Here is a 22279-nt window from a genome sequence, read left to right on the forward strand (position 1 = left end):
ACATTTTCCAGTGCCTCAATGTCATCATTAGCAATATCATTTTTTCATATATAGTCTTGCTCTTTGTTATAGATATTTGGAGGAATAAACTGAATGTGCACTGATGACATCCCCCTGAAAATCACTTTTTGATAAATGAAAGTCCTAATACCAGCTTGAATACTTGTTCTTTTCATCTTTTTCATCAACACCACTTATTGAATATGTAGAGAAAAGTACGATTCACTGTGCGTTCCAGTTGTTTGGGCTTACTGAAATGTGATTTGGCTGTGTCTAAAAGACGTCTGCACATTCTGAAAATAAACAGGAGCAATATCAAAATGAAAAGGAAATATGCTCTGTTTTAGTAATAGATGATTCTGCCCAAAGTGAATATCTCCTCTGGTGAATCATTAAATGTAAAAACACTTTTTTTTTTTTAATAGAAAGAAAAAAGAGATACCTGTCCCCTCCTTATTTTCTTAGCTTTCCTAAATCTGGAACTTTGTAGTCTCACTGTTGAAACTCCAAACAGAAGTTACAATTAATATGAAATATATCTCTAAGTCCTTGACCATTAATCTACCTTTATTGCCTATTAAGGATCTCACCATGAAGTGTAATGAAGAGGAAAAATCTCTCAGCTCTGAGGCTTTTTCCAAAGTTTCATTGACCAACCTACGTAGGTCTGCAGTCCCGGATCTTTCTTCAGACCTTGGCATGAACATTTTTAAGAAGGTGAGTAGAACCATTTATGTTCTTTGCATTTTGGTAATAAAAAAATAATACACAATGGGGCATGAGGTGCTTCTCATCATGCTGCGGAGTTGGGTGGGATGGAGAAGGGACTTCAGAACAGAGATCCACTCCCAGTTATAGCACTGGTTGGCAGCATGACCTTGAGCAAGTCCCTCCTTGTGCATGAGTACTTCCCATTCTACATGTTATGTGGGGTTGTTACAGAACTTAATCCTGATGATGTGTGTAAAGTGCTTTTAGTAGTGTGGTTATGGACATGGTTGTAGTAGCAGTAATGGTAACTTACATTTGTATGGCTCATTCTCATTTTACCTAGCACTTTATATAAATAATTCTCATTTAATCCAATGAGACTTTTTTTCCTAAGGTCTGTTTTGTTTTTTTTACAGAACTCAATCCTGATGATGTGTGTAAAGTGCTTTTAGTAGTGTGGTTATGGACATGGTTGTAGTAGCAGTAATGGTAACTTACATTTGTATGGCTCATTCTCATTTTACCTAGCACTTTATATAAATAATTCTCATTTAATCCAATGAGACTTTTTTTTCCTAAGGTCTGTTTTGTTTTTTTTTAAAATTTATTATTTATTTATTTATTTATTTTTGGCTGCGTTGGGTCTTCGTTGCTGCGCGCGGGCTTTCTCTAGTTGTGGCGAGCGGGGGCTACTCTTTGTTGCGGTGCGCAGGCTTCTCATTGCAGTGGCTTCTCTTGTTGCGGAGTACGGGCTCTAGGCGCGTGGGCTTCAGTAGTTGCGGCACACAGGCTCAGTTGTTGTGGCTCACGGGCTCTAGAGTGCAGGCTCAGTAGTTTTGGCGCACGGGCTTAGTTGCTCCGCGGCATGTGGGATCTTCCTGGACCAGGGCTCGCACCTGTGTCCCCTGCATTGGCAGGCGGATTCTTAACCACTGCACCACCAGGGAAGTCCTCCAGTGAGATTTTTATTCTCCGCAATTTACACCTAAGAAACTGAGTCTTACTGCAGTTCTTAAAGTGATGGGATCATCACGGAACATTTATTCTTGAAGTCATCTCTGTTTTAAAGGCAATGGACAAACCAAGTTTTGTTGATAAAGTAGTAAATCTTTATAACTGTCCCCTAGGTTTACGACCATCACTTCTCTTTGTGAATGACAGTATAGGTTTCCATTCAACATATTCATTGAACATCCATAAGAAGCTAGAACCATAAAGGTGGGAAATTAAAGGTGGAGTCTTTGTGCAAATAAACTGACTTGGGAGTCATTTGACTGGGGTTCAAATTCCAGCCCTACCACTTTCTACTCATGTGATACTGGCAAAATGATATTGGTTTCTTCATCTATAAATGGGTACATAATATACTTAACTCAAAAGGTTATGAGGATTGAGATAATGCATGTAAAGTCTTTATTGTGCCTGGTGCTTAGCAAGTACTCAATAAATGTTAATTATTATTCTCAAAAAAAAAAAAATGAAATGAGATTGAGCCTTAAAAACTTAATATAGTTTTTGAAAGGTTGAGTCCGAACTCACAACTAGGTCTTCTAACTAAATAATTCATGCTCTTATGAATCCACACTTCACCTCTCTATTTTATAAGTGAATGGAGCTAATCAAATAGAAAATAATATGTGTAGAATAATATATGTGTGATGGCTTATTTTTCTCTTTTGCAAAATGACTGGTTTATGTCAATGAATAACACAGAATTAACAACCTATCTATGAACTCAGAGTGTTGCTACGCAAGTAGTCCTCTGCCTGCATTGATGATGCAGTAATAAGCAATGGCTGTAGTTTTTCTAAAAATGTCATTCAGTCGGGGCAAAAGAGGTTTTCCATACTGGCTGCACATGAGAATCTCTGCAGAACTTTAAAAAATTCAAGTGCCCAGGCCTGACCCCAGACCTGACCCCAGACCTGTTAAGTCACAATTGCTGAAGGTTAGGCCCAGACATCGATATATTTTAAAAGATTTCCAAGCAATTCTAAACTCTTAGTTATACTGGACCTTGAACTTATTTGACTGGTAGGAGTAATAGAGTTGCCTCTCCTTATGCACAGAGGCACACATTTGAAGTTGTTTGGCTGAAACAATGTATCTCAGTCTGGAGAAATGGAACAGAAAAAGACTGGCTGATCCAAGTGATGACTCAGGGATCCTATACTCTTAACCCAGGGTTTCTCAAGTTTTACCAAGCATCAGAATCACCTACAGGGCTTATTAAAACACATTGCTGGCTTCCCGTTTTGGGTTTCTGATCCAGTATGTCTGGGGTTGAACCTGAACATTTGCATTTCTGACAGTTTCCCAGGCACTGATGCTGCTGGTCTAGGAACTACACTTTGAGAAGCATTCCTCAAACCCAACGGAGCAAAAAAACCCTCAGGAAATACGTTATCTTTTCCTTAGTTTCTTTCACTCTTTTGATACATTGTAGAAATTTCTTCCATCTCTATTGGATGACATTCAGTGACTTTCCAGGTCTCCTTTTCCTGAAACATTTCCTGTATTTTACCCCAGATCATGGAGCCCTTTGGGAAACAGACTGTAACCTTGCCTTTGCCCTGTGCCTGACCCTTCATCTCTCATTTCTGTAGTTCAAGAGCCGCAAAGAAGACAGAGAGAGAAAAGGTTCCATCCCATTCCACCACGCAGGGAAGAGGCGGCCTCGGAGAATGGGAGTGCCATTCCTGCTGCACGAGGACCACCTGGATGTGTCCCCCACCTGCAGCGCATTCTCCTTCGGAAGTTTCTCTGGGCTTGGAGAAGACAGGCGAAGCATGGAAAAAGGAGGCTGGCAAACCACCATTTTAGGTGACCACAAGGACCTTCCAAAGTAGGGCAGAGCTTCAGTGACCTGTTTAGAAATCTGGATCTAGGGCTCCCAGGGAAATCTGGATCTTTCTTGAACAGTTTAGTCAAGGAATTTGGGCCCAAATACAGGCTCCCCAGGACCAAAATAATGCTGTGTCTTCATAGCCAGAGAAATGCAGATAATTGAATTATGCAGCAATCCTGTATAATTAGACAGGTCATAGCCCTATTTCTTAGATCATTCTATAGTTCAGTGATTTTATTTTATTGAAGTATAGTTGATATACAATATTGTGTTAATTTCTTCTGTACAGCAAAGTGACTCAGAGATATATATATATATATATACTTTTTCATATTCTTTTCCATTATGATTTGTCACAGGATATTTTTTTTTTTTTTTTTTGTGGTATGCGGGCCTCCCTCCGCTGCGGCCTCTCCCGTTGCGGAGCACAGGCTCCGGACGCGCAGGCCCAGCGGCCACGGCTCACGAGCCCAGCCGCTCCGCGGCACGCGGGATCCTCCCAGACCGGGGCGCGAACCCGGCTCCCCTGCATCGGCAGGCGGTGTCACAGGATATTGACTATAGTTCCCTGTGCTGTACAGTAGGATGTTGCTTATCCATCCTATATATAATAGTTTGCCTCTGCTCATTCCCAGTTCCCATTCTTTCTCTCCTCTACCCCACCCGCCTCCACCTTGGCAACCGCAAGTTTGTTCTCTGTATTAGATCATTCTTGATGTGGACACATGGCCTTAGAGGGTTCTGTGCATTAACTTTCATTGTGAATCCAAAGACAGACTTCCCTTTAACTCATATTAAAAAAGGAAGATGTAACGAAAAGGAAAAGGAGCTTTTTTTTTTTTCTTTCTGGATGTCATATTAAGAAGGCCAGCTTAAAAGCAAGAGCTGACAGCTAGCGGGGGACTAACAGATGGTTTCTGACATTTGGCTTAGATTGGGACTGACCTTATCAAAGGCAGTGTCATTAATCATCTCGACCCTGAATGTTCCCAAGGCAAGCTAGTCGGCTGTGCCTCACATACTGCCTAATATACCTTCACTATCACTGCTGTCCTTTGGACAGACAAAATCTTGGCAGAGAATCTTTCAGATTTTCAAACCCTCTTGTGGTGCTCTTGTCCATCTCAGGGAAATTTACCCGGCGGGGCAGCTCGGACGCGGCCACTGAGATGGAGAGCCTGAGTGGCAGGCACTCCCACTCTCATCACACGCTGGTGAGCGACCTTCCAGACCACTCCAACAGCCATGGGGAAAACACCGTCAAGGAAGGTGGGTTGGAGGCGGCCGCTGCAGGTGGGCGTCCAGGTTCCGTTTCCTATTTTTACTCCATGTTCCATTTTCATTGTAATCTGGCTCTGTGTGCTTTTTGAAAAATTGCAGTCGTGTATTATATTGCTTGATAATTCATTTGTGAGCCATTCTTAAAATTTCCTTAGTAGCAAGAGCTATTGGATAGCACACTATGAACACCATGCCTCTCAGGGAAAGCAAGGGCAAGCCATTCATGGTTGTTTTCAAAAGAGCATAGACCTACAGGGCTTGGAGAAACTTGAGGGCTTCTGTGATGTCCCTCTGAAGGGCTTGTCCACTTTCTGTGGGAGGAAAGTCCCTGCCTTCCAAGGCCACCTATTCCCTTTCCAGACAGCTGCTATTTTGTGCTTTATGTGGAGCAAATGTGTGTCTCTGGATGAGATCCAAGATGCGGGTTTCTTATTCTGTGTTCTTAACCTATGAGCATAAATTTAGTCCCTCTTTTCCCTGGACTGTACTTCAAGTATTTGTTGACATCTATTAGTTACCACCACAAATTTATGTTCCATTATTCTTAAGCAAAGGAGAAAAAGAATATTTCTTATTTGCTGTTACCTAAATATACTAGATAAAACCAAATATTTTAACAGCTATTTACTTGTGGGGAATACTTCAACCAAACTAGTTTAACTATACCAATAGGGTCTGTCATCTAACAGTGAGTAAAATGCACCTGTTAGACAAAAAATTCTAGCCTGGGTCTCAAGGAAGCCAGTTAAGAATTCACATTTTCTGTAGCCTTCATTGTTTATCAGATATTACATGACTTAACATCATGGGAGTTGAGAATAGCTTTGAGACTATTAGTCAAATATCTGCTAATGCTGTGATCGTGGTCATGATTTAAATAGTAGTATAATTGTCTAACGTGATGTCGTAGGTTAATATGGGGAAAACTAAGACATTGCTTTCCTTTTTTTAGTGCGATCGCAGATCTCTACTATCACAGTTGCAACCTTCAATACCACATTGGCGTCATTCAATGTAGGCTATGCAGACTTTTTCAGTGAGCATATGAGGAAGCTCTGCAACCAGGTGCCTATACCTGAGATGCCACATGAACCCCTGGCATGTGCAAACCTGCCTCGAAGCCTCACAGACTCCTGCATAAACTACAGCTACTTGGAAGACACAGAACATATTGATGGGACCAATAACTTTGTCCACAAGAATGGCATGCTTGATCTTTCTGTAAGGAGCAAGAATTTTTCTTACTGAAGCTTGAAAGATATTGCATCTTTGGCCCAGTTTTTACAATGTTGGATAAAATGTGCATATAAATTCTTAGAAATGTTGAGCCTTTAAATGAAAAAGTTACCCTTTAAAAAAATATATTTATTTATTTATTTGGTTGTGCTGGGTCTTAGTTGCGGCAGGCAGGCTCCTTAGTTGTGGCTTGCCAGCTCCTTAGTTGAGGCACATGGCCTCCTTAGTTTTGGCATACACGTGGGATCTAGTTCCCTGACTAGGGATCGAACCCCGGCCCCCTGCATTGGGAGTGTGGAGTCTTAACCCCCGTGCCACCAGGGAAGTCCCTGAAAAAGCTACCCTTTTAAAAAAGAATTTCACAAGTGTATCACCCATCTTAGAGTCACCTTTTCTTTTCTTTTTTTTCTTAGGCATTACATTAGATTTGATCTGATCTCAGAATATTTTTATAATCTAAAAACATTAGTGAATCCTGAATCCACGTAGTAAATATACGCGTTTGTGTGTGCGCGCGCTAAGTTCTTCTTTCCTAGAATGGAAGTAAAAAAATTCTGTTTGTTTCCTTTCGTTATAGAAGCAGCATGACTATAAACCACCCATATATCAGGAGAAAATGAATAGAAGTCCATTAAAACATTTAAACCTGCATTCTCAAGAATGCCTGTCTTGATTATGGTTATTAGCAAATGAAAGGGTTGTTATATTTTACAAATATATGTCACACAATTTTTTATTTCACATTAGGGAACCTGGCTCAGCAAATAATTTAAAATATTAAAATCAATAAAAGGACATAATTTAAACATGCAAATATTCTGCTTTTAAAATTGAACGTAGATAATGATGCAATTGCGAATGTTCCTCTATTATGTGCGTAAGGAAACCATTTCTCTTCACCCATTATTGGTAGACAGCATTATTGGCAGGAAATTAAAACACTTTGATTTTAAAAATCAGTTGAACAAGTTTCCATTTGGACAGATAATTACTCTCCCATTAATTCATTATGTTTTGTTATCTCCATTAACTCTCTATATTATGGCAAGTCTTAGAGTCCTTAAGTGAGATAACACACTTATACATTTTTAATTCCTTGGATGATTTGTACTCTATATTAAGCACATACACAAGGTCACAATGCAGCTTAATAAGATCATCTGAAAATTACCTGAATTATTTATGCTTAAGTGCATAGAACAGCCTAAAGGAAATGTATTAAATGGAATAACCAAATCTATTTAGGAAGAGGTAATTCAAGTAACTTAATCACTCTCAGTTTACTTTTGTCTTCCCCCAGGTGGTTCTGAAGGCTGTTTATCTTGTCCTTAACCATGACGTCAGTTCTCGCATCTGCGATGTGGCACTGAGCATTGTGGAATGCTTGCTTCAACTTGGTGTGGTGCCCTGTGTAGAAAAGAATAGAAAGAAGAGTGAAAACAAGGAAAATGTGACTGTGGAAAAAAGACCAAGTGAGGGAACGTTCCAGTTCAAAGGAGTATCTGGAAGTTCCACCTGTGGATTTGGGGGCCCTTCAGTTAGTGGAGCTGGAGATGGAGGAGGAGAAGAAGGAAGAGGTGGTAATGGAGGAGGTGGAGGAGGTGATGGAGGTGGAGGAGGAGGAGGAGGAGGCCCCTATGAGAAGAATGATAAGAACCAAGAGAAGGTATGACTGAACCATCTTTTGTGTCCTCTTGAAATGTTGTTCCTGATTTCTTTCCAATTCTTGCTTGCCAGCAATTTGTTGACTCAGAATAGCAGCTAGTCACTAGAGCAAGAAAGTGGTGAGTCTAGAAATCTCTTCATTAGGTTCTCTGCAGGCATTAGTAAAAACAGTTACGTGAAATTGTATCCTACATTCAAAAGCCGTTGCCATCCAAGCAATGTTAGAACTAATTCCTGGTCATGTTATTTCTGCAAGAGAATATCTCAGATACACTACATTGCCATAATTCTCAGTCTGCCAACAACAGTCTCTTTCTCAAAACTTTCAAGGTCTGACCTAATAGAGTGACATTCTAGTCTTCTCAGGCTGCCAAAACAAAATACAATAGATTGGGTGACTTAAACTACAGAAATTTATTTCTCACAGTTCTGGATGTGAGAAGTCCAAGATCAAAGTGCCAGCAAGGTAGATTTCATTCTGAAGCATCTTCTCTTGGCTTGTAGGTGGCTGCCATCTTGCTATGTGCTCCCATGACATCTTTTTTCTATGTGCACGCAGAGAAAGAGAGAGCAAGCTCTCCAGTGTCTCTTCTTATAAGGGCACTAATCCTATTGTACCAGGACTCCACTCTCATGACCTCATTTAACCCTAAAATTTACTTCCCAAAGGCCACATCTCCAAATGCCATCACCCTGGGGGGTTAGGGCTTCAACATATGAATTGGAGGGGGGGGCGCAAACATATAGTCCATAATAAGCAGTATAATTTTCCTGAAAAAATTTAAATAAAGTTCTTTCTCTTTATTTAAGGAACACATTTTTAGGTAGCCTACTTCAATCACAGATAAAGGGAAAGAAAGGGAAAATGTTTGTTTAGTTAGTTGGTTTGTTGGTGTTGGTTTGGAAGACTAGCCTTGGTTCTCTTACGTCTCAGTGTGTCACTTCCAGGTGTCTTTAGCTTTCTTATTACTGATTGTTCCTGAATTTAATTCCTTTTGACTTGACAACACCTGATTTATGATCTCAGTGCTTAACGTCAGTAATTAGTTTTCTCTTTTAATTTGAATTTTAAATAAGAACTACTGAAGCTTAAACTCATATAATTTATGCTGATTTCAGTTTTGGGTTTTAGTTGGAAAATGTTACTAAGGAATTGAAATCAACAAGAGATTTGAATCTCTAACAGGTGACAATCTACACATCAGGTCAAGTGTTTAGAAGTATAAGATTTCACTGTACAGAGTTCTACCACCTACATATTATCTAGAATATAAATTGTTATTTTCTTGTAGGCTATCAGGTTTTTACATCTGAATAAGTGTTCCAGTGCTCTTTCCTCTTTTCTATTTTTTTCTCCATCTCTTTCCAGTCCTACCTGATGCATGTTTAATGTGCATTTAATCATCTCTGTTTTCTTCCCTGATTGTCTACTCTCATTTTTCCCAATATTTGTGGACTCTGATCTAATTATTCCTGCCCCAATATTCTTAGGTTCCTGAACCTAAGCTTTTAAGATTTCTTCTCCTGCCTCAATCATGTATATGTTTTCCAATTCTAATAGAATCTTCTGGTACTTAAGGTCCCTAACTTCTTACGTTCCCAAACATCACTGAGGACAATCCAAGGATCCTCAGATCTCACTGCACATGAAAATTATCTAAATGATGATATAGATCACAAGGGATTTGATATTGAATCCTAAGATCTAAGGAGTTATTCAATCAACAGTTATGTAGGAATTAGCAAACAAATACAAGTTATAAGGACCAAATTTATAAACACAGCAAACAGTGAGATTCTTACATTTTCAATTTTTTTACCTGTCAATTTAGGTGGCCACTCAAAGAGAGAATAGTGCTATGTCATTATGTCATAATATTCAGGGGAAAATAGAAAGAAAAAAATTAAAGTTGTGAAATTTTGATAAGCTCTTATCAGTAAAGCTTATATATTCCCTAAATTGATGAGGGCTTTGTTATGTTTATGAGGATCTCTGAAGTTCATTATTAGAATTTTGTTTTTAGTTCAAAAATTTCACCCAAGTAGTAGGGATATTTTTTGGTTTTGGTTTTGTTTTTTAATATTTATTTATTTGGTTGCACCAGGTCTTAGTTGTGGCAGGCATGCTCCTTAGTTGCAGCTCCTGGGCTCCTTAGTTGCGGCACGTGGGCTCCTTAGTTGTGGCATACAAACTCTTAGTTGCGGCATGCGTGTGGGATCTAGTTCCCCAACCAGGGATCGAACCCAAGCCTCTTGCATTGGGAGCACCGAGTCTTATCCGCTGTGCTACCAGGGAAGTCCCCCAAGTAGTGTTTTCATCTACTTTCTTATTAAAGACCTGCAAGTCTCTTGCCTATTTAAAATCTAGATATCATACTAGAAATTTGATAATATAAATGCTACTTTAACCAAAACTATCACTTGATCAGGATGGGATTTTACAAAGTCAGATGATGTGTTCTCCAAAACAGCCACCAAAGATACAAATGTTTTGTAGTTAGTTCTACAAAATAATATTCTTTGTAATACAGAGAATTTATAAAATCATACCTGACCGTAGGTCAGATGCATTGTACTTGGGAGTCACAAGGGTCCGTTCTGCCTCTATCCCATCTGTTATTTTCAGTGGAATCAGGAGGTTTATCTAATTTTGCAACCTAGTAATGCCAGGAGCATGCGGGAATTGATTAATTCAGAAAGGAAGATCTAATTTCTATTTCTGTATTTGCCACTAACTGGTACTGAGAGCTTGAAATGTTATTTAATATCTGTCCTGATTTCTGCCTGTAGTTGGATATAGCTTTCTGAATGTCTTCTACTAGAGGAGCCAAAATCCCAAGGACATCTGAAGGTCCAAAGAAATACAAATAGATATTTACAAAAAGCTTTTGGAGCTAGGAATTTGCTTTAAAGGAACATATGATATCAATAGTTTTTAAATATATGTAAGTCAATCTTCAAAATCAGCCCTTACCCAGGGTGACCTTTGGCTATGCAGGCTGTGTACTCCACAGGGGCTCTCGGCTAAGGAGTCCAGACAGGACTGAAATCCAGTCTGAGCTCTGCTCACCAAGCTGTTTACCCAAGGGCTGCATCTACTGAGAGGATTCACCTTTTTCTAATTCATCCACCCAGAGGAGTGCCTTTTCTAATTTGCGCAATGTTGCCCCCAATGGATAGCAGTGCCCCACACCTAGAAATAATAATTAACACTGGTTTTGCTATTATTACATGCCTTCCATGTTTTGCCTCACAAACTCTGTGAAATACATATTTTTATGATTCCTGTTTTGTAGGGCACAGAATGGTTAAGTAGCTTGCCCAAGGTTATGGAGCTAAGATTTGAATTTAAAACATTTCTGAATTTGATATATATGTATGTATGTATGCATGTATAAATAAATAAATGTATGTATCTGTGTGTGCGTGTGTTTGTATGTATGTATGCTTGAATCTTCCATTTACAAGCATCTGAGCTGTAGAGTTTGCAAGAAACAGACTCAGACAAGGAGATATGCGCACAGGAGGTTTCCTGGGGTGTCTGCTCAGGATCAACATCTGTGGGGTGTAAAAGAAGCAGGATGGGGCAGAGAGAGAAGTTGAATTGCAATGTAGTTGCAACAGAGACTTCAGCCCATCACACAGGGAGCTCCAGAGATGGGATGGCTCTTCAAAGTAAACCCCAGGTGAAGTAAGGGAGCCCACTTTATTCCACACACCTCCCCACACACACTCTTTATGCTCTTGACCAGCCATTGGAGGCAGGGTGCTTCCAGGAGGAGAGCATAACCTGGGTCAAGGCAGGTCTCTCTAGCTAAGGGCAATGCCTGGAGAGGCACTCACCTGAGAGCTATCATCCATCAATACTCCCAGCAGCTCAGAGAATGAATGTTCAGTTCTGAAGGGGGCATCTCTGGAGTCCAGCACCACATCCACTACATGAGCATTTGGCTAGAAAAAAAAAAGGACCAATTATATAACATTAGGGGAGCAGAGAGCCTACCCCATTACGTAATGAACAGCACATGATGTCTAGATAACCCCCATCCCTTTCACACCCTCCCTGCATTTGAGTATGCTTTCTACGTGGGTGGCCCCAAAGTTTATGTATCAACCTGAGCATATGAAGATGGAAAAGGCCTTCACAATTTACAGAGCAATTCTTATCCATTATTTCATTTGTTTGGCACAGTAAGCTGAGGAGGTAGGAAGGGAAGTTATTAGGATCCTCGATTCACAGGTGAGAAAACTAAAGCACAGAGAGATTAGTTCATTTACCTGACATCATATGCAGTTAAGGAACGAGAGCTGGACTCTCAGGTCCGCAGTGGCTGTGCTGACAGCAGAAAGTAGCTAGAAGGACTGAGGAATGTTGGAGCTTCCTGAAGGTAATGGCACTCCCACGCTGGGATCTGCATCATTCCTTAGCAACAGCTTCCTTGTGCTTCTTTGGAAATAATTCAAGGAAGTTCATTTTTCTGGAAGCTATGTTCTTCACTAAGAACAAGGATTAAATGAGTCAAGAGAGAGGATGATAACACTTCTCACAATTCACCTCGGGAGGGCTTCCGATTTAGCCTCAAACAAAGAACCATGCTGAATATTTACAAATTTTTAAATATATTCTCTCTTTGCTTGTGAATGAATATTACAATATAGCGAAGGTATAAAATTAGAAAAATCCTTTGAAAATGTCAGAAATTGCCACATGATTTCATAGTTTCAGACTTTGATCAGTTCCAGAAATTTAGCAATAATCCTTGCTTGGTGATATTAACAGAAGCCTGCTGATGAGGGTACCTTCTGGAAAAAGCTACTTGCCTTCATCACTGATAGTCCACACTGTCTCTCTCTCTAGACAGTTATTCTGATAGTCTAACGAGGATATGAAAGCATGTCTTCTAATAAAGAGGTCTGCATTCATATCCTGTAGCACTAGAGGGTGTTCAAAATGCATAAACATTTTCTTTCTCCTAAGTCCGTTCTAGAGTTTTGAAAAGTTAGCTTGCCTGTTGAGCCCTTGACAATTCTATTTCCCATATTGCAGGGGCTTGCTGCAAAACATATAAACTTGGTTTAATAATAAAATAGAGTCTTAACACCAAAAGAATCCTAGTGACTAAATGAACCGAATCTTCTTTCTTTCTCGTTCATGGGTACTAGGATGAAAGTATGCCTGTAAGCAACCATAGGCTTGCTCTAACCATGCTCATCAAAATAGTGAAGTCTCTGGGATGTGCCTATGGTTGCGGAGAAGGACACCGAGGGCTCTCTGGGGATCGTCTGAGACACCAGGTATTCCGGGAGAATGTAAGAGAACTAAAGTAGATTCCATTTCCTCTTCCTCTTCCCTCCCTCCAAATTAGGAATGAGTCCTTTGACAATGAGGGTCAGTGTTCCCTGAAGAATACTGTATTTTGTAAGGGTAATTAATTCTGTCTTAAGGTGGGAGGATTCCCACAAGATATCTCAAGACATCTAAAACCCAGGCTTAGGAAAGTTTAATTGGGAAAACCACTTCTGCCTCCTGCCTGGGCAGGCCAACTCCCAACTGGTAAAAGAGTGTATAATTGGAACATGTGAATTAGAGTTTGAAGGAGCATTGCAAAGATGAATACATTTAGCAAGCTTCTGATAGTCTGTGGCAAATAACTTTTAATCACCTGCCTGGGTACTATGGAAGCATATGTTATATTAGAAAAAGGGATCAACGTTTAGGACTTGGTTTGTTGTTCTTAGATATGGGAAATGGCCCTTATTGGGACAAAATAGGACTACAAAAGTAGCCAGTCATTTTCTGGCTGCTTTGTTTGAGAATGAACCTTGACTACTAAATATCTGAGATCTATCTCTTTGAACTGTGTGAAACTTGAAACTCTGTGCTCAGGCTTGCAAAGCATAATTCTGTAATGGAACATGGAAATGTAATTCCAGCTCATTTTCATTTGCCTCCACTGATGACTACTCTTCACTTAAGACTTGAGCCATAACCCACCTCCACAACAAGTCCAAACTGCAACAGTTGCCCTCATACATACTTTTGAACTGAAATAATAAGAAAATATTCCCTTAAAAATAAGGGGTCGATGCAAATTTGAGACCAGGAAACCTTTTGGCATATCTTAGCAGAGTTTTAGGATCATGTCAAAGTCTAATGCCAGCCCATTTTTCCTTGGTATTAGGTTTTGTCGTGAAATGTTCACACAGCCTTAGCATGCTGGGTTACTTTGCTAATCTATCATCTACCTATCTATCCATCTGTATATCATTCTCTTTTGTTTATATTCTATTGTGTTGTATTATATTAATTATTTGCATGTGGGAGTTTTATTCATAGTAATTAACTTCTAAATTCTGAAACTTGAAAACTTTGACCAAGATCTAGATTTTGAGGCCCCAAATTTTAAGAAATCAAAATAATGAGTAATAAGGCAGGAGAAAGCTGACATTGCCCCCATATCTGCACATGTGTATGTAATTTTTGATCTTTGATTTTTATTCTATCACAGTATGAATAAATGCCTTCAAGGCTAAAACCACATCACTCCTCATGCAGAAAACTAATTCTATGAAATCAAACATCAAAATATAAAAGGATGTGTCATGCTGTAGTTGGAGGTATAAACTCATTCTGACATCAGAACCTGTCTTTCTAGAACTGGAGAAGGTAGGGCTAGTTGGATCAGAAACCACTTGAGAGGCTGTTGTTCCTGCTTAATCACCATGTGTTCTTTTCTCAAGAGTACTGAATATTTCCTGTCAGGATGTCCAGTTTTCTACCTGCCTTCTCAACTCTGTTGATTTACGTGGCAATACCTCCATTCTCTAGTAGCCCAGTTCAGTACTCACTATAGGGATTATACTTACTTGTCCATGCTTAGTAAACATGTTGTCCGAGAGAGAAATTTGAGCAATTTTCCCTGGGAATGTCTAATTCAAGAAGCTAGATATTTCCAGATTCCTCTGGCATTGGATTGTCAGAAGTTATTTAACTTTTAATATATTAAAGATATTTCTTACCTCTACCAGATCAGGTCCTCTATACTTTTATTTTTTAATAAACAGATTAGTACTGCAATGATGTTCATCAAAGTGCCTAGCAATTCCAGCATGTTTCCTGGAATAGTCTAATCATTAGCTTGTAGTCCCAAATTATTGAAAGGGAATTCACTCTTTATATCTCTTGGAGAAGTTTAAAATATTCATTCAGAATCAAAATACTTATGGTTTGATATTCTGATTCTTGCTTGAACTTCTGATTGAACTCATTCAGACGTCCTATTAGCCTCTAAAGGGCAGATTTGAAACAATGCCTTTTTTGGTGTATTTTACAGAGAAGTAAGAAGTACTTTATAGGCTTCATTTTATAGCAAGAATCATTTATTTTATAAGAAAAGAAGCTTGCTTTAGAGCTAGCAACCAGTAACTTCTGGTTAACACCTAATTTCCCAATCTTCTATGACCGAGTAAAGGAAAAATGGAAAAAAAAATAATCCACCTGACTTTGTGATACAGATGGAGAGACTATAACAAGGTCACACCAGGATGCCTATTGCTAATTACAAGTTTCAACCTTTTATAATCTTCCTTTTTCCTCACGAGTTTTCCAAGAATCTTTCTCTGGGCCTTGATTTGTCAAAATGGTCATGTAATTTTCTTCTGGGCCACCATTAAGGCCCACCAATAAGTCCCAATTCTCAGGGACTGCTTTCTCAGGGATCTAACTTCCTTGCTTCTGTCTGATTGTCCAAATTTCTCTATCCTCCTTTAAGGTTGTCCTCACCCAGCCACCCCTTCTTTCTTTTTTTTTTTTTTTTTTAAATTTATTTTATTTATTTTTGTCTGCATTGGGTCTTCGTTGCTGCCCGCGGGCTTTCTCTAGTTGCAGCGAGCAGGGGCTACTCTTCGTTGTGGTGCACAGGCTTCTCTTTGTGGTGGATTCTTTTCTTGCGGAGCACAGACTCTAGGCACACGGGCTTCAGTAGTTGTGGCACGTGGGCTCAGTAGTTGTGTCTCGCGGGCTCTAGAGTGCAGGCTCAGTAGCTGTGGCACACGGGCTTAGTTGCTTCGCGAGGCTCAGGAGTTGTGGCGCACGGGCTTAGTTGCTCCACGGTATGTGGGATCTTCCCAGACCAGGGCTTGAACCCGTGTCCCCTGCATTGGCAAGAGGATTCTTAACCACTGTGCCACCAGGGAAGTCCCCTCCCATCTTGATCTTTAACTTTTTCCCCTCAACCCAGAGTTCTCTCTTATCATTTTCCCATTTCATTCCATTGTTAAGGACTTTCTTTTTTATGATGATCTTGTTCTCCACAAGATATCAACTAATCTCTATTATTGGTCATCTTAAATCTTTTTTCAAAGTAGGTGTTATCTAGATACATTTTCCCCAACAATCACTATCTAAACTATTCATGTGACTATTATATCATAGGAGAAATAACCACTATGAGGAGGTAAGACCCTGGCTTCTAATTTTGGCTCTGCTGTGAAACTTGGTGTATCAACTTGGGCAAAGTCCTTGACTTCTTTGAGTCTCAGTTTCTTCCACTGTAATATAGGGAAACTCTTCAAATCACAGAGAAGGTGTGAAAGTCAAATGTCGTTATGCACTTACAAGCAAGAAACACATTTTAAACAGCAAAGCACTGCACAAATGTGATTTTTCTCTCAATAGTAAGAGAGGGTTAGGGAGCCCTCTAAGGGTCTCAGATAGTATTAGCGCATTCTGTCTGTGGCCTTCTCCAACCAATGAATGTGATTTTATTTGTTCTGATGGTGGGGATTACTTCCTTTTTCTTTGCTAGATGGCAAAATTATTTGCTGGATCATAAGAAATATATTTTTGAGTAGCAGGGCCTAGTGAATGGTCAATTGCTTTTCATATCCTGAAGGCCAACTTCTATTTAAATACCAAACTTCCACATTCAGATACAGACACAAAAATGAACAAACTAGACTTGCCTTTATTTTATGCCTCTTTCATGTTTCAAAGATCCTTCCCTCCTGACCATATAAGAGGACTCTGGACAAGCACTTCCTACAGCCCCTCACACCATCCATTAAATCTACTTAAATTCAAGACAGCTGAGCATGGGAGTGGCCTGCTCCTTCCCATGGCACAAACTCTTTGAGGTTTTCTAAACCTTGATGACCAATCCTATCACCTACCTAAATTTTACGCTTTAAGTTTTTTCATTGAGATCTTAAAATCTTGATCTTGGCAAAACTACTGAGCTCTTTCTGGGACAGCATTAGCCCCTAGTTTGGGGTTTTTCTGAGGAGCAGCCCTTCTCAGTCATCTACCGAGTACTGCTCAGCCCGTCTCTGCCCACTGCATTCTCAGACAAGAGGGGCTGGCAGGGTTGGTGGGCACCAGCCAGCAGGGATGGATGGAAATGTTTGCCTTTTGAGGGCTTCTGTCGCAGACCACTGGTATCCCTAGTTTAAGCTGGTACCTGTGACTTCTTCACTTTTCTTCCTTCCTTGCAGGCCCAGAAGTGCCTCACTAAGTTATACAAGCTAGATAAGATGCAGTTCCGACAAACCATGAGGGACTATGTGGACAAGGACTCTCTCAATAACGTAGTGGACTTCTTGCATGCTTTGCTAGGATTTTGTATGGAGCCGATCACTGACAGTAAGTAAAGCTGCACCGACTTCTAGGAGAACTCGCGGGGAGGTGAAGCAGGTAGCGCTTCAGAGACACCCTAAATTTCTAGGGATAGAATGGAGAGGAAAAGATATCTGTTTGTGTGTGCATCGTGTGTGTGATAAAATATAAACACGAGACGCTTGTACATCATCTCTGACACATTTTGGTCGCTTTCTGAGGACAACTTAGCTCAGCAAATGGGAATTTGGTAAAGCCGTGGCATCCTCACCTGTAGCCCCTCTATCCTTACACTCTACTCATGGCACTCCTCTCTCTCATGTGACTTTCTGTTGTGTGACTGCTGAGGCAAGGATCAAGGAACAAAGGAATATATTCATTAGTTCAACAAATATGAAATGAGCCAGGCATAGTGCTTGGTGATTTTTTCACAAAATAAAATAAGAAAGGAAAAAAAAAAACTACAGTAAACATAGTAGTAACATAATTTTGGTATACACAGGGCAAAGGGATCTATAGATACGCTCATAAACTGTAGCTTCATGGCTTTAGGAAAACTCCAGTATAGAGACCTATATTACAGGGCACAACCAGTGAACACAAATGGCATCCATAATAAATGAACACCTCCAATACCACTTGAATGCAAGTGCAATAATGAAATGAAGGTGATGTATGAAGCCTGACTGAGTAAAATATACATTTTAATTAGAGCCTGAGAAGAAATAACTTCTTAGTATAGGCTTTTATTGTTTATATAGTATATGTGTGATAGTGGTTGATTAATTTATAATGGAGCTATATTTGATGGATTTATTTTTTTTCCTGCTTTCGTAATCTTTTTTTCTTTTAAATTTTGATTGGAGTATAGTTGCTTTACAATGTTGTATTAATTTCCACTGTACAGCAAAGTGAATCAGCTATATGTATACAGATATCCCCTCTTTTTTGGATTTCCTTCCCAGTTAGGTCACCACAGAGCACTGAGTAGAGTTCCCTGTGCTATACAGGAGGTTCTCATTGGTTATCTATTTTATACATAGTAGTGTGTATATGTCAGTTCCAATCTCCCAATTTATCCCACTCCCCCTTTTATTTGTGATGGATTTAGAAACAGTTTTTCTGTTTGTACCCCAGGCTTTATTGTTTGGTTTTCACATTAAAGGCAAATACTGTTCCCTATAGAATCCCTGAAATAATCTATGTTACTGAAGTTGTTTTAAGCCAAGCACATAACACATTTATAAAACAATGAAGTGAGAATTGTAGTTGAGGTACTGCAAGAGAAATTCTTGATTACAAACTTTTTTTTTCTCTTTTTTAACCTATTTGAGATAGAAGCTATAAGAATCAACTAAAACATTTCTTTCTGTAATGTAAAATCTAAAGATAATCCGCAGCCCATTGACACAGACAGTGAGAGGTTGGAAATAAATTCTGTTACTTTAAAGTGATGAATTCCCCCTGGAATTCTTGAGAAGTTAAAGTGGCTCACAGTGAATCAGCCAGCCAGAGACACACGTCCCTGTCTGATCAGTCTTGGAGGTGTACATATCCTGCCCCTATAGTGCACAGGTGGCTCGCAAGCTATGAGGAATACTATGGCAAGGCCACAGAATGTGTCCATGGAAATGTGAAAAACTGGCATAAAATGCCACATAGGGTGATGGCCTCAGTTCACTGGCATTTCATGTGTGAATGAGTTATAAGGGAGGTGGATCCAAGGGAGGTTGTAGATTTTTCCAATTCATGTGGCCATGGAGTCTCTGGAAGCAAGAAGCTGCTAGAAGTCTTATGAAGCTCTTGGCCAGACTCAGTCTTTTCTGTTTCCAGTGCTGGCATGACTTCCCCTGCAGGGCCCTGTCCCCCCGCTTCTCCCCCTGCCGGCTCACCTGGGAGCCCAACCCCACTCCACTTCTCACAGACTGAACAATTTCCACTGAGAAGCCAGCATTCTTCACCGCCAAAAAAGCCAAATCAAATTAAGTCTGTCTCCACTGAGGGACCATTTAGTAAATCATATATTTTTTTATGTGATCACCTATTTAAAAACTACTTAGGTTTAAAAGACTTTCTTAGGGTCAACAGTTGATCCTCTTTGTGTTGCTAAGATTTATCAATTAAAACATTTCTCAAAGTGATGGAATATGTCATAGTAAAGACTCTGAAGGAGACTATGAGTTGTTTATCTTTAAGTCCTCATAGAGATGATCAGCCCGGGAGTATCCTCAATCCTCTGTTTCTGTATTTTGTGTAGCCCTTCAGTAACTCCTGGAGTACTTCATTACTTCTTTAAACTATGTAGCTGAATGGAAACACTGCCTTTAATTGGTGCCTTTGCATTCCAGACAAGGCTGGGTTTGGAAATAACTTCACCACGGTGGACAACAAATCCACAGCCCAAAACGTGGAAGGCATCATCGTCAGCGCCATGTTTAAATCCCTCATCACACGCTGCGCTTCAACTACGCATGAATTGCACAGCCCTGAGAATCTGGTGAGAAGCTCACCTCTTCTTCCCAAAGGAGTTCTCAGTCTCGTGCCGTGGCCTTGAGAAAGAGAAGTTGACGTCTAAAACTTTTAAAGTTAAAATGTCTATTTTCTCAGTGTCACCAGTAACTCACAGTAGAAACTCAGCAACACATTTCTCCTCCGTTACTTGTTATCCTACCTGCAAAGTGGCTTGTCTCTTCCATCTCAGAGGTTCTGTGGTAGTTCCTGAGATAGCTGCTAGGTACTTAGAGCCCTTCAGAGAGAAGGTGCTAGAGCCCAGCGTGTTGGCTCATGAAATATTAAAGAAAGTTATACCAAGCTTTTGTTTGAAACCACACTGACTTTAAAAATTAATGCAAATATGCTGCTGAAATGGGTTTTGTCTTCTTTTATCGAACACTGTAATCTTTTAGCTACTCTTCAAAAAGACTGTGTTAATGAAACCACTGAAGCCACAGGTACAGAGAGCCAGGCTATAAAAGGTTAGTGTTTAATTGCTACTAAGGAGATTGTAGTTTGGGATAGTAAAATGTGGATGAAGACTGAGACATCTGATATGACTAGATGAATTCAGGTCTCTCCCAGGAATAAAGAAGCATTTCTCTATCTTACCAATCTGTTAGATACAATGACTCCTATGCAGAAATCAGCCCATTTACACATATGGACACTATCTGCTAATCTACCTAAATCAAAGAAATGGTCTCAAGCTCCTCTAAACCACTGAAACTATGTATTCACTTAACTTGAGATAAACAGAACAAAACCCCCAATGAAAAGGAATTTAATTTTGCTGATTGTTGAAGCCATCCTAGCAAGGTTCTTGGAGCTTGTGAGTAACTTGGTACCATCCATGCGTTCAGTCTGGTCATGGCAAGAAGTAATTTGACAAGTTGATTATAGTATATGCAAGCTCTTATAAGTCTTAACCTAGAAACTTGTGTATAGAAGAAATACTATATTTCTTAATTTTCTTTAAATCAACTGAAGTTTGGCTTTGGACCCCCATTCCACCAGAATGGCTGGAAGTTGAACCTCAGTCATTCATGGGTCTCCCCACCTCACAGAGTAGTGCAAAGATCCCCAAGTCTTAGGTAGGACCCAGCGCCTGGTGAGGCTCCGCAGGTTTCAATCATCAGTCATGCCTATTCACGTAGTGCTCTGGGCTGCTTAGGGATGGGCTCTCTGGTGAGTTTGGAACCCTTGCTTTCTGGGGCCTTGCCTTCCACGGAGGAGCCACCAAACTGCAGAGTGAGAGCATAGCGCCTTGCTGCCCACAGGACCCAAAGGACATTCTATGTTTTCCTTGGTAGTTCTTCCTTCTGCTTTCTAAACATCATAGGCATAATTGTCCCAGTGGTCGTAGGTTTTGAAACCCAAAAGGGTTATAAGGTAAGTGTTTTGTAGGCTTCTGTGTTCTGCTTTGTCATGAACTTTTCCTAAGACAAAGAATACAGTAACTACCTTCTTAAAGAGAGAAGAGAGTGGAGGAAATGCTGAATGCAAAGCTTAATATCTTAAAAATAAAATAAAAGTCCTGCATTGAAAGTTGAATCACTAATATGTTGGTTTTAATAGCCCTGTATCATCTTAAGTCCATAGTCAAGCTCATGCTCAAATGGGCTACAACATACATATTATTTGTTAAATCTGTGAAGCAAAATGGATCATCCTTGAATATCAGGCTCTGTTGGAAGTGTCTAGAGGACTTAGCATATTTTATCACAATGATGCAGAAAATTTGGAGAAGATGAACAGAGACTGAAATCTCTAGTCTAGACAAAATTCTGATTGCCTTTTTTTTGCAGGCATCTCTTCAGAAGTCACAATTAAGAGAGAAAATTAAAAGCTTGGGAATCCAGTGGTTAAAAGTGTAAATTGATGTCTTTCTAATGATACAGCCAACTTTCTGAATATGAAGCATGGTAACCATCTTTTTTCATACTAAGGATGATGGGCAAGGTTCTTGGTAATGTTACCATAGGAACAGTGGAGGGACAGGATACCGTTGGTTTCACTGTAGTAATATGTTTTCCTTTTATGATTCCAATGCTCATCTAAATCCAAGGAATTACCTTCTACCCCTCTTTCTGTGAATACTATTCAATCACAGCTATCTTTCCCCGCACTTTCCTTCTGGCCTCCAAACAGGGGCTGTATTGTGACATCCGTCAGCTGGTCCAGTTTATCAAAGAGGCCCATGGGAATGTCTTCAGGAGAGTGGCCCTCAGTGCTTTGCTTGATAGTGCTGAGAAGTTGGCACCAGGGAAAAAGGTGGAGGAAAATGAACCGGAATCTAAGCCTGGAGGTGGTAAAAGGTTGGAAGCTTGAGCTCTCTGAATATGAGGGTTTGCCTATGTCTGTAGAGTATAATCTTCGGTTGTACTGTCCATGTTGTTCCTACATGGTGTGTAACTCCAGTACAGGGATGG

At 40.0% G+C, this 22279-nt stretch overlaps 1 protein-coding gene across 3 annotated transcripts in view; it reads left to right on the top strand.

The window, feature by feature from the left end:
• Positions 1 to 22279, top strand: part of UNC80 (unc-80 homolog, NALCN channel complex subunit) — a 248069-nt gene that overhangs the window by 39495 nt on the left and 186295 nt on the right. For 2 of the 3 annotated variants that reach the window (XM_024124665.1, XM_055079011.1), the window contains exons 9-17: positions 583 to 717; positions 3318 to 3534; positions 4688 to 4828; positions 5793 to 6061; positions 7377 to 7742; positions 12905 to 13051; positions 17234 to 17381; positions 19703 to 19851; positions 21999 to 22165. In XM_024124665.1, coding sequence (XP_023980433.1) covers positions 583 to 717; positions 3318 to 3534; positions 4688 to 4828; positions 5793 to 6061; positions 7377 to 7742; positions 12905 to 13051; positions 17234 to 17381; positions 19703 to 19851; positions 21999 to 22165 — 1739 coding nt within the window. The remainder of the gene's footprint in view (positions 1 to 582; positions 718 to 3317; positions 3535 to 4687; positions 4829 to 5792; positions 6062 to 7376; positions 7743 to 12904; positions 13052 to 17233; positions 17382 to 19702; positions 19852 to 21998; positions 22166 to 22279) is intronic. The other variant, XM_024124666.1, reaches the window with a different exon arrangement.

The sequence above is a fragment of the Physeter macrocephalus genome, chromosome 2, assembly GCF_002837175.3.
Source record: "Physeter macrocephalus isolate SW-GA chromosome 2, ASM283717v5, whole genome shotgun sequence".
Taxonomy (NCBI): Eukaryota; Metazoa; Chordata; class Mammalia; order Artiodactyla; family Physeteridae; genus Physeter; species Physeter macrocephalus.